The 15,373-nt window shown below is 42.8% G+C and overlaps 1 protein-coding gene across 18 annotated transcripts in view; it reads left to right on the plus strand.

The window, feature by feature from the left end:
- The first annotated feature begins 825 nt into the window (after positions 1 to 825).
- The window catches only part of picalma (phosphatidylinositol binding clathrin assembly protein a), a 55,917-nt gene continuing 41,369 nt past the window's right edge, over positions 826 to 15,373 (plus strand). For all 18 annotated transcript variants that reach the window (XM_079508545.1, XM_079508556.1, XM_079508558.1 and 15 more), the window contains exons 1-2: positions 826 to 981; positions 1,320 to 1,593. In XM_079508545.1, coding sequence (XP_079364671.1) covers positions 1,464 to 1,593 — 130 coding nt within the window. In that variant the 5' untranslated portion in view covers positions 826 to 981; positions 1,320 to 1,463. The remainder of the gene's footprint in view (positions 982 to 1,319; positions 1,594 to 15,373) is intronic.

The following is a 15,373-nucleotide window of genomic DNA, read 5'->3' on the forward strand; positions in this document are numbered from 1 at the left end:
AGTTACCTTGTGGGGGTCCCCGGGGGTCCGTGGAACATCCAGACCCACAGGAACGCGGCCAGAGTGCCGGCCCGGTTCCGGCGAGCCGACCCGTGTCTGAAACGGTCGAGAAATGACAGTTAGCCTACCATGTGGGGGTCCCCGGCCCGGAACATCCAGACCCCCAGGAACGCACCCAGGGCTCCTACTGTAGTGTGTACTCTGTGCTGTACTCTACTGGTCACTTTAGGTGTTGTTGCAGACTTGCAGCTGTCCGTGCTTGGACAGACACGTACACATAGGGACACATATAGGGACACACATGCTCTGCGTAATGGAGCGGAGGCAGTGTGGCTGGCACACTGGCACCGCTCAAAAATAAAACTCATTAAAGCTGTTATTCTGATAAGGAAGTAAAGGAACTAAGGAAGACACATTTTCCACTCCACTGTTCTAATTCTTTTCGGATCTCTCTATCAGAAAATGCGATGTAGTATACAGTAGTAATCTGTCTGTCGTGTCGTCATTGTCGTGTGACTCGTGTCCACCCCCAGAGCAAAAACATTGCTCGACTTTGACATGGTGCAAAAACGAGTGCAATGCGCTCTAAGGTGGGCCGAAGGGGTGCACACTGCACACGTCAAACTAGGATGACGCCAGTTCATCATGACATGGATGGTCCATTGTGTGACGACTCTGTTGCGTTGGGTACCTGAGTGACTGAGTTGGGCAGCAGTGGGAGATACTATTATATTTATAGGCCCGCCATTTTCCTGGGAGCAAAACCTCGAGTCCTTCTAAAGCCAGCAGGGGGAGGCGGTGTGGAGCTTGGAGCCAGAGTTCTCCGTGCCTGTGAACCAGCAAAGAAAAGCGAGAGAGAGAAAGAAGAAGCCAGCCAGTCAGACAGTGGAGGAAGGAGAAGAAGAGGCTCGTACGGCCAGTGGGGAGCGGAGGGAGAGAGAGAGAGAGACGGGGAACGCTTTAGGACCGATCATACTCCTGGTTCGTATCTTTAAAATGAAAAATATCATCGGTCCTGCGATTCTACACTGTAACGTAAAGTCCGTGTACTTATAATGTGTTCCCATTGGGGTGGATAGGTTACAAGTCGTAACTGTAAAAGCCTTTAGTATACGTTTGTCGCGTGACAGAAAAAAAGAACAGCCGATCTACAAGCTCACAGCGCGTCACTGTGAGCTTGTAGATCGGCTGTTTTTGTCGCGCGACACCGGCGTGCGGCCCAGTGTAAAGCACCCCCGTTAAAACGCCTGACTGTCTGTCTGTCTGTGTGTGTGTGTGTCTGTCGTTCTCATGGTTTCTTTCTGTCTCTCTCGTGTCAGGTGGCTGCTGGGTAAAGAACCGTGGGAAGCGACACAATACAACAAAACGCTGGATTTGGTTTGAAACATCATCGTTGACCCCGATTTCTCCCCCGTCTTTGTTGTTTGAAGTCCACCTACCAGCCACACAACAAGGAGGAAAAGATGTCTGGACAGAGCATTACAGACAGGATAACGGCCGCTCAACACAGTGTCACCGGCTCGGCGATTTCCAAAACTGTGTGCAAGGCGACCACGCACGAGATTATGGGGCCAAAAAAGAAACATTTGGATTGTGAGTATCCAAAAACGCGCGGGGGGGGGCTTTGCTTTGGTTACATTGTTGCGCATTCCATTCGCTTGTAAAGACTTTCCTCTCAGACCCTTATGTGCGAGGGGGCTGCTGTGGGAGGCCTATACATGTAGCTTTGATAGCATATCTGCCTATCAAATCAAAATATATACTGCTTCCTCTCTTCCTTACACTTGTTGTGACTGAAACAGACCCCTGTTTGTTCTGGTCTCCAATGCTGACAACAGAGGGCCTACAGTATGGCTGCCATGGGTTGCACTGTTAGAGCTATCTCATTGTGTTGAACCTTTAACTTTTGATCAAATCATTAACCACATTCTCCAGACGCCCACTGTACTTAGATGTTGCACATATGACTTTCATCTGGTGTCTGGAACTGTGTTATGTTAGACTTCTCGTTCTCGCTGTGTGTAATAGGCCTCTACTTGGAGTTGGAGCTCAATTTAAGTACTCCCTGTAAGACAATAATGATTCTTTCTGTAGAGCCCATTCTTTGTTTATGTCAATATTAAGTGGTGTTTTACTTGTGTGCACTCTTGTCAGCGAGCATGCAAATAAGTTACTTGTTTAAGATTGCCACTATTATATCCTGTTTCAGAATGGGTTAATTCAGCTCATTGGGATTTTGTGAAGGAAATAAGGAATGTGTTCAATTGAATTGTAGCTTGGGTATAATTCTCTCCTAGTGTAGGCAGAGAAGATTGGCTACTGCTAAGTTAACATAGCCTTTGCTCTTCCTGACATTTGGCCATATTTGAGTCACTGTCTGTTCCTAGATATCCACGTGTGCTATTTGGGGATTGACCTCCTTCCAAGACAAACAGATCACATTGGGGTCTTACTCTATGAGAGAGGATTTACCATAAATCCACTATCATTTTGAAGAAATGTTCTCAATCCTGAGACTGTAGTAACCACTCGATGCCTGTATGTATGGTCTGTCTGCTGAAGAGGATGTGACTAAGGAATTCACTATTTGTTTTGCCTTTTTTATCTCGAGTTTGAACTCACTCAACAATTTCCCTTCCCCTGAAATTATCTTTCAGTCGCAAAATAACCCGTTGATCGTGCCTCTGCTTAACAGTAGGACACCCTCTGTTTTTTGACAGCAGGATGTGAGGTTATTGATTGTAGTTATGCCAAAGTCTTTTAGGGGCTCCTAACCCTTGAAGGGGGTGTGTGTGTGTGTGTGTAATGTTTAGACTACTAGAGTATATACCCCATGGAGGCTGGATGTGAACTATTGACTTTGCAAATAGGCCTGTCAACATTTGTTTCTCTGTTGGTTTATTTTATTTCCTATGCCCTAAAAGGTTACAGCTCACAGTGTGGGATCTGTAGCCTCCTGTCCAATCTTTGCACACATGCAGTTGTCAGTACTGTAGTTGTTAGTTGTTATGTTGCCTGGTATTTCTTACCTGTATGCTGCATATTTTAATATACTTTGTTTCAGAGTAGTCACACCAAGCTTTGGTGTTCTCGGGTTATTGGGTCTTGTCAGTCCATACTCTTTAGAATGGTTGGCGAAAGGGCCTTTCTGTGTGGAGTTTGCATGTTCTCCCCGTGTCCCCTATGGTAGGTACCCTCACAAAAAACTTGCAGTAATCCTGGTCTCTAAACTACCTCCCCCTGGCCAGCCGGGTGCCTGATGGAGGGGAAAGGAACTGGTTGGAATAACGCGTTCCTTCCACATGCTACGTCCAGCCGGGGAAACTCCCCCCTGTCAGGTGAAAAGAAGCAGCTTGGACTCCTCATGCATAGATGGAAGCATGAGGTCAGTCCACTGCCCCCCCAGGTTGGCAGAGGAAGTGTAGCGCCCATGATTACATTAGATAATTGACACTGGGTGAAAAAATGGTTGGGTTGCAAAATCGTGGGATAAAAAGAAGAAAATATAAATTTGTCTTTAACTTAATTTATTTTTGAATTCCCAGTTTACATGTTGCGATTGTGCACGTGGTTTACTTTTAAGGGAATCCATTGTGGCCTACTTCTAATGAAACGACCACCAGAAAACACGAGAAAAACTGGGCCACAATTTGCTCTAGAAGTTGCAAAGATATGATGCATCTCTGATAGCTAGCATACAAAACATGCCAGCATAATCAGTCTGTTTCAAAACTCACAGGAAGTCTTCATATTTTCTTGAAACACTCAGGGGTTCTTGAGAAAATGGCTATATCAGATCTCATATGTACTCGTCTCGTATGGTTTGATTTATAAAGTTTCTCATTTAAGTGTCCATGTTTGAATATATCATGGCTTAATGATAACTTGCCAAATGAGTCTTGTAAGGGCCCTTAAAAAATGAAGGCTGATAATAAAGCATTGTAGTATTCTGTCCTGTCCTGAATGACCGCAATCATATCACCTAGCAGCCCTGTGGTTCTTTTTCTGTATAGAATCATTTCCAGTTAGCCACTAGTTTTAGTCGCAGCATTACCAGAAATGGATTACATTTTGTATGTGAGCATTTTGAAAATGCACCCAGGCTGCTGCAGTATACAGATGAGGACCCAGCTGTGCAGGAACCATGTTCCTGCACAGCCATGTTCCGGCACAGCCGGTGACTCCTTGATCATGGCACTACTGCTGGTGCAAGGTCTCTCCTGGCTCCTTGAGCTATTCTAGACTAGAGAGCTGGCAGAAGCAATGTCTAGCAGGAATCACACTCAGGTTTGAGATAGTTGAGGGTTGGTGTTTCCTCTTCAGCCAGAAATAAACCATTGAGGTTTCAGGCTCTCTTGTCTGATTTGCAGGTAGGCTATAAGAGATACAGTTTGGTTCCCCAGGCGCAGCTCCCTTCAGATTTGGGGTTGGTTTGTATTGTATGTACAATCTTTAACAAAGCCGTGCTAGATAAACTCATTCAAATAACTTTAGAGTTACCAGTGAGGGAAAAGCTTGTCAACGTCACACTAAAATCCTCTTGCTGTCAACTTCAACTTATGTTTACTTGTCTTCCGTTTAAAGCCAATAACTTGTAGGGAAATGGCTCAATGTGAGGTTAGTCTTGAGGTTAGTCCTGAGGTTAGTGTAGTGTAAACCATGTGAACCAACCAAACTACAGGCCAGGCCACGTTACATTTTATTTATTTTATCCATTATTTAATATATTCGTTCCACTTACATTTGCTGTTGTCATGAAAAGAAAGCAAGAAGTTCAAGTACACATTAGTGAGATTTTATGGTCTATGTTAATTGCTGTTATGTAAAATGTGTTTGTCACTGCTGTTAAAGAATAGCTCAAAGTTCTCCCATGAGGTCATGAATATGTTAAAGTAACTCTGCTGCACTTTCTCCCTGATAGAAATATGTTGAGGAATAACCAAGATGAAATTTCAGGAGGGTATTTATATCTGTGGCACATCGGTGTGGTGTGTGATGTATTCTTTTTGCTGTAGTATATAATCTTCAAAGAGTAATCTGTGTAGTATTTTCTTAGAGAGATGACTGACCATTTCTTGAAGTTATTTTAGTTTAATTCCTTTTTAGAGACTTTAATACATGGAACACAGCTAGCTGGCTAGCCTATAATAACATGGTTTCAGTTCTACACATGTTCTTTCCCATTTGCTAGACGAGGACTTTAATGTATGGTCAATCATTAGTTAGCTGATACTTTGAGCTGGGTCCAAATATGCGCCAAACAGCTGTTTACATGTGCACTTAAGTAATTAATTGTACTCACGTTTGTGGTATTTTGATGGTAGATGTGAAATTCCAAATGAGCACAACATCACATCTTTAACTTTGGATATCTTGTTTTGAGTCTTAAGTATGGATGTGCTAATGTGTTTGAGCTTGAGCTAATATTGAGATTGCTTTGTTCACACGCATGTTGATAAGGCATAAACAATTAATAGAAACGACTACAGTACTACAATTTCCATATCATACTTCTGTGAAAAATGTATAAGGTATTCTTGTGTTTTAGGATTTGGTCCATCAAGTAGGTTACAATACCTTTCGGAAACGGAATACAAAGGAAAGTATGCACATCTCTAGAAAACTTTCAGGTGCTGAACAAAAAGATACATACAGGAGAAGTAATAGTCCGCACACTGTTGTGTAGCTCCCACAGGAAATATATTTAAGGATGACAACGTTTCGACCCCTTATAGGTCTTCGTTAGGTATATGATATATTATACCTGACGAAGACCCATAAGGGGCTACACAACAGTGTGCAGACTATTTCTTCTTCTCCTACAATACCTTTCACCCATATATACTAACAGGACTGGTTTTGTATCAGGTTTAGGTCACTGTCATGTCTATAATATAAGTCATACTGTATACTTTGCAGTGCTTGTGACAAGTGAAAAAAATGTTGACCTTCCAAAAAAATCCATTGGTTTTCATTAATTTCTAAATGGAATGCAAATTGACTTTAAACTAGCTTGAGACACACACACACACACACACACACACACACACACACACACACACACACACACACACACACACACACACACACACACACAGTGACATTTGAAGCACTTAAGACAGTCATGGATTTGAAAGTTCTTGCCAAAAATCGTCCCTGGAGAAAATCTTATTTTAAGAATGAAATTCTCCAATCCACACCAGTGGCCACATCTGCTCAAACGCTGTCCAGAGGTCTGGCATGAGAATAGTCACACCAAAAAAGAAAAAAAAATACATTGCACAGGCACACATGGGGTACTACAGCATTGTTTAACACTTGAACTGGCCATATGATAACTCTGACCATAGCTCTGATCAGTCCATAGCTCTGATCAGTGCAATAAAGGACTCAATTTTAAGGATTTGTTCTTGAAAATCTAGTGCTTTAACAATGTTTTTAAAAACAAGTACCACTCGCCATGTTGTCATTAGTTTACATACAAGCAAGTTGCCATCTAGTTGAACTGTCTTTGTGGCCTCTTTGACACAAGCATGCAGTTACAAACCTGACTGCCATCAGACTTTGGTGTCAACTAGGGTTGCGCAGTGGGCATTGACCGGGTAACTCGGATACAATATCCTGCTACAGGAGGTGACGCAATGTGATCGGTTACGATTGCCAATACCATTATGACACGGATATCCAAAATTCAACAATCTTCCAAATATGGGCTTTGAGAGTGCCAGGGGCTACCTTTTAGTTTCTCTGCCATTTATCACGTCCTCTCCCTAGTCTCCACTCTCCTCGCTGCTTTCTCCTTCCCTCTAGTCTACATTATAAAGTGATTTACCAGTATGTACGGTAGAGCTCATTGCAGTACAAGACATTTAATGAAAAAACCCTTTTTGTGTTTTTACCTTCAAGACAGGAACCCATTTTTGGCTAGTTGTTGAAATACAGTATATAGCAAGTAGCAACATTTCATTTTTTTTACATTTTTGAATAAATCGTTTTTCAGAAGGTCAGGATTTATTAGAAGGCATTTTTGCAATCTGCCTCGGATCTAAATGGGATAAACAAAATATTGTGATATTGGCTTATCGATACTATACAGTATGGGCATCCCAATATTAAATATTTTGAACACAGCGCTTGCTTTACTAAGCTTTAAAGTTGAAGAGAAATAAGGGTGCATTGAGTTATGCTTACCCTATTTATTATGACTACTCTTTAGAAGTAATAAAGAAGGAGGGGGGGGGGGAGTAAAAGCAGAAGTGAGTAGATTTCATGTATAGCCTTTATATTTGGCATGACATTAGAACAATCACTTCCTTGAATGGAAGATTTTCTTCATGTCATTTAAGTGCCTTTCTTGTGCTGCAGCTGTGTCAAGGTGATTCACACAGCAGCCACCGAGGTGGATTAGAGTCACACTGGTACTCTAGTTTGCACACACCTTTTTAGCCCTCCCAAAGTCACCGCCTGGAGGTTAAGTCCCCCCCAAGCCCACCCCATGTCCCTATAATGGAATGCACTGGCCCACTAGGAGCATGTGACTGCGGTGGCATCGTATGGCAGCCCTTAAAAAGAGTGCTGACACACTGTCAACCGGCTCGTCTGAATGGAGCATACTGTACCACTCAAAGGCCTGTGTGATTCAATGGCGCAAGTCTGTAGTATCCAGGCCAGAACCAAATGGCTATCCAAATAAGTGTCGGCAAAGGCCAGTGCTGTGTGTATGTGTGACTTAAATTACGTTGCCCGTGTTTGTGAGGAAGCAATTTCCCTACTGGGATTAATAAAGTACTACTACTACTACTACACGGAGACATTACCTCACTGCGAGAGGATATGTAACTCAAACCCTATGCCTAGAAGCAATGTCTTGTTTTCTGGGTTATTTCAACTGCCTGTCTTATCTAATGCTTCAGTTATGTCATGAAACTTCAGATTTCCATTCATACCGGCATGGGGTTTCACTGGGCGTCTACTATTATGAACCTGTCGCCGAACAAACATGTCCAGGGCAACAGGATTTTAAAGGGAAAGACATTTCCTGAAGCAGGAAGTGTTCCTGTATTTCCTGAAGGCATGCCTTTTAGATTGCCAAGCATAAATGCTAACAGGAAGTCATTATACAATGCCCCCTCCCCAGAACGCTAGGGAGCCAAACTGATCAAATGTCGAGATAGGCTGGGGCACTTTTGATCCACTTCCTCTCAATTATGCCTGATTACGAAAGCACAAGAATTCCACCAGCCAGGTTTGAGAATAGAAATGACTTGATATTTGATGGCCCATACAGTATATATTCCATAACCATGTGGATTTGTTTTGTAAGGACATTTGCTTGTGTTTTAACTTTAAATTGACAATTTGCTTAGCATAATGCAAACAGGGAAACACATGTGCCTGGCAATGCTTGTATGTGAAAGGCAAAATTACCGGACTAGACGGCTATGTTGTAAAGCAACAATTTGCACCACAAATCACTAATTAAATGCCATTGAACACATGCATAGTCTCCGCGTTGGTGGTCTACAACTTTTCATCTCTAACTTAAGCTTAACTTAAGCATGAAAAGGTTTTGCAAGTGGTAACTAAATTGTACTGAGGTACTTTTAACTGAGGCCGCTGTTTCTTGGAGATTGTTGCAGAGCAGATGTGCATTAAATAAAATCGGAACATTTGAAGTTAATCTGGAGTGGCTAATTGTTGCTCTTTGAAGTTACTCATTAACAGTTTACAACAGTTACTGTATATTGGCGTGCTCGGCCACATCCAGACCCTTTAAAAAAACAAAATTAAATAGACACTTAAGTTTGTTCTTGCATCTCATTTGTCATACTGTGATATCAGTTATTCTGAAAACAAACAAGATCATACTTTTCTTATTTTCGCCTGATATAGTAGAAACTAATTTAAAAAGTTTGGTAAGGTGATAGAGACGATGCTATTTATAAATTATTACAAAGCCATTTTTAAGTGGTGCAACCACCCACTTTATTAACTCTTTGTTTTCCCCAAGTCCGTGTGTGTGTATGTGTGTGTGTGTGTGTGTGTGTGTGTGTATATATACACACACACACACACACACACACACACGCGGACGTCGACGCTAGGTGGCGTCATATCCCAGGTCCGTATATATATATATATATATATATATATATATATATATATATACGTATACTCCGTCTATATAATGGTTGACGCCTACGGAAGCTTTTAACATTGGTCCGGTTCCGGGGCACGGTGGCACAGTCGGTAGTGCTGTCGCCTCACAGCTAGAAGGTCCTGGGTTTGATTCCCGCTCGGGACGCTGTGGTTGCTGGTGGCGTGTCCTCTCCTCTGTGTCATCAGTGCCCATACTCCCCCCCTGTCAGGTGTAAAGGAGTGACTTGGACACTCATGCATGAAGGAAGCATGAGTTCTAGTCCGTTGCTCTCCCCAGGTTGGTGGATGGTATGTAGAGCCCAGGATCACATTAGATAATTGACACGGGGGTGAAAAATGGGTTACAAAATCGTGGGATAAAAAAAAAGCTTTGGTCCGGTTCCTATAGCAACGCCCCACCGTTTAAACTATGGGTTTGCAAATATAATCTCAGTGCAGACCAGTTGAAAGGAGGATTTTCAAACCTCTATAAGTCGGACTTGGTGGATTTTCTGCCATCCACATTTCGGATTTAATTTGTGCCTTTGTACGCTGCCACGTGTTCCAATGATACTAGAGTGTGTGTGTGTGTGGGGGGGGGGCAAACTCTGTCTTTTAAAGTGAACGCGTATGCTTGAACTGGGGTTTATGCTAACAGCTAGCCGTAGAGATAGAGTTAAGGAGCTTTGTGTGTCTCTGGCTGCCTGGGTCTGTCCCTGGCTGGGTCTGAGCACGAAAATAGCGTTTGGTTGGTTTTCACAACCAAGTGTCACTGTCACACACACACACACACACACACACACACAAACTATATATATATGATGATTTCGGGTGTGACAGCATAGTACAGTAGAGGGACCCCCTGGGGACCCCCACACGGTAACTGTCATTTCTCAACCGTTTCGGACGCGGGGGGCTCGGGTGCCTGGCTACTTGCATGCTCTGCTCTGGATGTGCGTTTTGATTGTGAATGCATATTCTTTATGTAAATCCAATAGTGATCTACAACGTGTCACTTTGAGGTCGTTTGCATGATTTTGCAGAACGTTCACCCATGCTGCCCAGAATAGAGACACGAGCCAGGGTTCATGTGGTTAATGAGCACAGTATTTCTCACAGATGAGGGGAAGGAAATGCCTCTGCCACTGTGTTGTGATTAGAGGTTGTCTAGAGCAGGGGTTCTCAACCTGTGGGTTGCAACCTCCTAACCTATTTCGGGAGGTCGCCAGATCATTTTCTGAATTAATTAATGTATGCGAATGTATCGAACCCGCGACACGCTGTCAGGCTGGATTAGCAGCCTAAGTAAATTGAAAGTATATTGTCACCTCACCTTTGGATTTTAAAACATGGTTTGTGTACATGTTTTATAGTTTGTCTTATCTGTTATGTTTATATCTTGTTGCGTGTAATTGCAATAAACAATCAGGCTAGCATACAGGAGGAGGGTTGGTATCGGTCTAGCTAGCATATCAGATCTAATTGAAAAAAGTAACGCACTGTATGAAAACACTGCAGTGGAACTAAGTTACAAAACTGCTCTAGTTTATTTGAATGAGCAAGGCACATTTACTGTTATAGGCGTTGGTCTGCGATTATTACTGACGTAGAGTATTGCTTGCTTCCCCTTTTGGTAGAAAAGCTGGACTCACTTCCGTTCTCATGTTGTGCATAGGCCACTAGTGGGATCTAACGGTCAGTGTAGCCTCTCTCCTTTGAGTGCCTTGAATCCTCCACCCTGGCATGCTTCTCCTTTTTGGATCTTGGACACGATCCTTCCCAGAACCAGGCGATATCACAACTGAGCTCTTGTCTGATTCCCACCAGCTGTCTTGTTTTGTTTCACTTTACTTCCTGTGGCTTGCCGCGTATTCTCAATCTTGTGCAAACGTTTCTGACATTGCTGCCAAAATCAGCTCAGCCGATGTTTTGCACAGCAATTCTTTTTCATTCAAGCTTTATTTAAATTCTCTGAGAAATCAATTGAGGGAGACCCTCATTTACAATGATGCCGAGATTACACAAGTTCAAAGGATACAAAAAACAAATTAAGAACAAACAATTTAAAACGGTTAAATGTTGACAGCTATCAGTTATAACCGTTGCATACAGGTAATGCCTAAAATGGCCAATTGATGCTAGGTTGTTCAGTTTAAGTTCTTGTTGTAAAATATTCCAAGAATTGGGTGCACCAATACTGAAAGCAGCCTTTCCCAGCTCAGCCCAGTTAAAATATGACTAGGTTTCTTTATATATGAAAAGGTGCCAATGATTATTGTGTCTTTCAGTCAGAGAAGACCAGCCAACATTATCATACAATGTAGTGTGTGTTAATCCAACACTAATGGACCCGTTGTCCATTTTTTACTCATTAAATAACACTAAGATTATTGTTGAGGCATTGGGAAAAGTTCAGTTTGTACTTGAAGGTTTAATATAAGAACAAGAACACATAATGATGAATTCATGATGTCTCGCTCTCTCTGCCTCTGTCCCTCCCTACCCCAGTTAATCTGAACATTAAAATTAATATTTTTTGTGGGGATACCAAATGGGGTATGTGGTATCCTCAATCAGTAGTTCCCAACCTTTTCATACCGCAACCTCCCCCCCAATAATCAGATTTGAACAGGGAACCCCCTACCCTGACAAGAACTTGAGTAGAGGCATTACATTTAGTTTGACTCTGTTCCACAGATGCATGTTGTGAAAATAAGCCTATCTCACAGAATATCCCCGCCCCCCCTAAATACGCCCCCTTTCGGGGTTAGTGGTGATAGCGTGACGTCACTCCATAGACGCTACATGTTAACAGAGGGAATTTAAGAAGTCTACAACTTTTGTTTTCTCAAGGTAAGGTTTGTTCTATCTGTTCGACCTGATTTACCATCTTGTTTGCTTCATAATAATATTGGTCTGTCACATTTTTACATTAGAAAATGTACTTATTCTCCAGAGAAAAAAGCGTGTAAATGCTCATGTTAAAGACACCACTATTTACCGGAAGTGGGCGTGGAAAGCGGGCTGTGAGATAGGCCTATAGCCAATCTACAAGCTCACAACACCTCGCAATGTGAGGTGTTGTGAGCTTGTATGGATCAGCTAACTTCAAAATGTTTGCCTCTTTCTTATATTGACAATTTTAGCCAGTTTGTACAGTATAGTTTGTTGATTGTCTCCACCAGGCCGAAGGCATGGGGAGAGTATGTTTTGCACTCCGTCCGTCCGTGTGTCCGTCCGTGTGTCCGTCTGTGAACAGCTAATCTCTGGCACCGTTGGCTTGATCGCAGCCATACTCTGCACACACACTCCCTGAATGCCAGAGCTGAACCTCTGCCCCAAAGTTTTCACATTGGCCTGTTATAGCGCCACCAGGAGGCCGCTTTGTGCCAAACAAATGTTTTGACAGTACACCTACAGATTTTGTCCAAACATTACGCAAATTGGTACACAGTCTCTCTAGAGCCATTCAACGAAACGGGTCTTTCCGATTTTTCAGACTCCATCCTGATTGGCTAAGATTGACTTCCAAAGTTTGCAGGAGTGCTCCGTTTCAAACAAAATGCTGCAAATCATGAACACATGGTGTGATTTCCGTGAAATTTTGCACGCACATTCCCACTAGGTCGAGGAAGAAATGCCACTTGAATATTTTCAACTCAGCCTCATGGTGGTGCTATAACTGGCCGATTTGTGTTTTACCTATAACTGCACCGATCTGTGTAAAACCATGTATGCACACTCCCTAGAGGCCAAGGAAAAACCTTTGCCTGGAATTTTTAGCGCCATATGTCGGCCACCAGGAGGCCGACATATGTAAAACACATTTTCTAATATTACTCCTTCAGATTTTATCCAAATTTCACGCAAATCGGTACACATGCTCTCCATAGTCATGTGATCATGTGATTTGTTTGATTTCTCATAATTATCCATCCTGATTGCCTACGATTGGCTTCTACAGTTTTCAGGAGTAGCCCGTTTTGTACCCGTTTTGTACAAATTGCCACAACTCCGCAACGCAGTGTCCGATTGCGGTGAAACTGTGCATGCCTATTCCCACTACTAGGCTGAGGAAGAAATGCCACTTGACAGTTTTCAAATCAGCCTCATGGTGGCGCTACAACAGGCCAAGTCGCGTCACACACACACACACACACACACACACACACACACACGTTTATATTACTCCTAAACATTTTGCCAAACATCACACACAATCCTATCCTCCTGGTGGAGACCTGTGCCCAGAAGGGCACTTTTTCTAGTTACTTTTGTTGCACCTGGTCTTTGCCAGTTGCTTGAAAGGCGCCTGGATTACATTTGCTACTACCTCTAGTAGCGACTGTAGTGGACACTTTTTCATGATTGGCCGCCTCGTCTCTAGGCTGCCTCTAGTCTAAGCCAATGGGAGACTTACCCATAAAACCCATAGTCTGAACGGCCGACGGCATAAAACCCATACTCGGTCTGAACGCTGCAACGTGAAGCAGAGGCACACAAACTGATTATACTGTAGATGTTCATAAACAAGAACTTTCTGCACCTGGCAGTTATGACTGAGTTATGACATTCTTGTTTTTATTACATTCTTGTTTTTATTTTAGTAAAGTGACATTTTAAAGGATTTTTAAGACCCTTTTAATATCATCTGGGGACCTCACTGTCCTAGATTATATACCAAATGTAGATAATGGTAGTAATTTTTAAAATGCATGCTGATGGATGCTGTTTTTTGTGTTGGTCAGTTGAGGTGAGGATAACCGCTAGACTAAAATGAATTGAAATGAGTCTTCAGGCCTGCCTTTTATTTTTTGCATTTAGTGGTCTTAGCGTGCATCCATATTGGCATAAGTTAACCACAGTGAACTGTACTCCAGAGGCATTCTAAAGGCTGGAATCCCTTGCATTTCATGGGACTCACTGCTGTAACTGTAATCTAAGAATGTCCCAGACAAAAGATTCCCAATGTGTGTTTATGTCAACCCCATCATTTCAACACAGGCCTTTAAAGGAATAAAAGAACACAGTGGAATGAGACTTGTCCATGTCAGCTTTTCTCCTGTCAATCATTCCTTGTTTAGCTACCGTACTACATCAGTTATTTTTAATGTTGTAAAAAGTGTGTGTGTGTGGTAGGGGGCTGGAGCGTTGGGGTGGATCGGTAGAGGCAGGTCACATTTTGATTAAAAATTCCATTGTTGCTGGTCGTACATACACAAAAAAAGCTGAACACGTTGATTTCAAAGCACTAACTTATTTTGTAAACCTCAACTGTAAATTGCTCACTACCCATGAGACCTCTCAGATCAGACATCAGGCCTCTTAACTACCTAGAATACAATCTATACAGTATCTGGTGAAGGTGCGTTTAACGGTGTAATGACTCAAGGCCACGACAAGGTCTCCCACAGCTGTGTCTTTAAAAAGCAGGCCTCAAGACCAAGATTGCCATATAACTTTGTGTGCATGCAGTTGATGCTGTCGTGTCTTAGCCCCTAGGAGGATTAAACCTACTGATGGTGGTGAGTGACCATAGCCTTTCCTCTAATGCAGGGGCCTACTGATGGTGGTGACCATAGCCTTTCTTTCCTCTAATATAGGGGCCTTCCAAAGTTTTTCAGGCCACAGACCACTTAGCTGAGAGAGAGTGAGTTGAAGCACGGACCCCCACTACATACTGCATTCATGTTAACAAATGTACTGCTTCTGACGGAAGGTTCCGCCAGTTGGAATCCAACCGGCAACTGCTTCTGGCGTAACGTTCCGTCTGATAAGCTTTATTATTGATATCAAACCGGATCGCTGATTTATTAATTTTTTGGCTTGGCCTTTCCTTCTTTAGCGATCCTAGACCGGATTGCGCAACCGCGCTGCCGTTCACCTGACTAAGGCTGACTAAAAAGCTGAATAACTCTAAATCTACGGAGCTCTCCATGGTATGGATAAAATGCACAATGTTCGAAGGTCTTTGCTGATTATCCGGTGGTCTAGATGGGAACATTGGCTCTTTCTAGAGCAAGAATGGCTTCATTTTAGCTCGCTAGCATTGATGCTATTTATTTAGCATCTAAGATGGCTGCCCAAACAGGATGTGAGTCCAGCGTGTGTTACATTACAAACGGCTCGGCAGTCTGCGGTTGGCTCTGCGTCCACCAGGAGGCAGCAGTTGGGTTTGGTTAAATGTGCCCCTTTTTCCTTGTACACCAGGAACATCTTTGTCCTTAATTGGATA

This window comes from Electrona antarctica (genome assembly GCF_951216825.1).
Source record: "Electrona antarctica genome assembly, chromosome: 8".
NCBI lineage: Eukaryota > Metazoa > Chordata > Actinopteri > Myctophiformes > Myctophidae > Electrona > Electrona antarctica.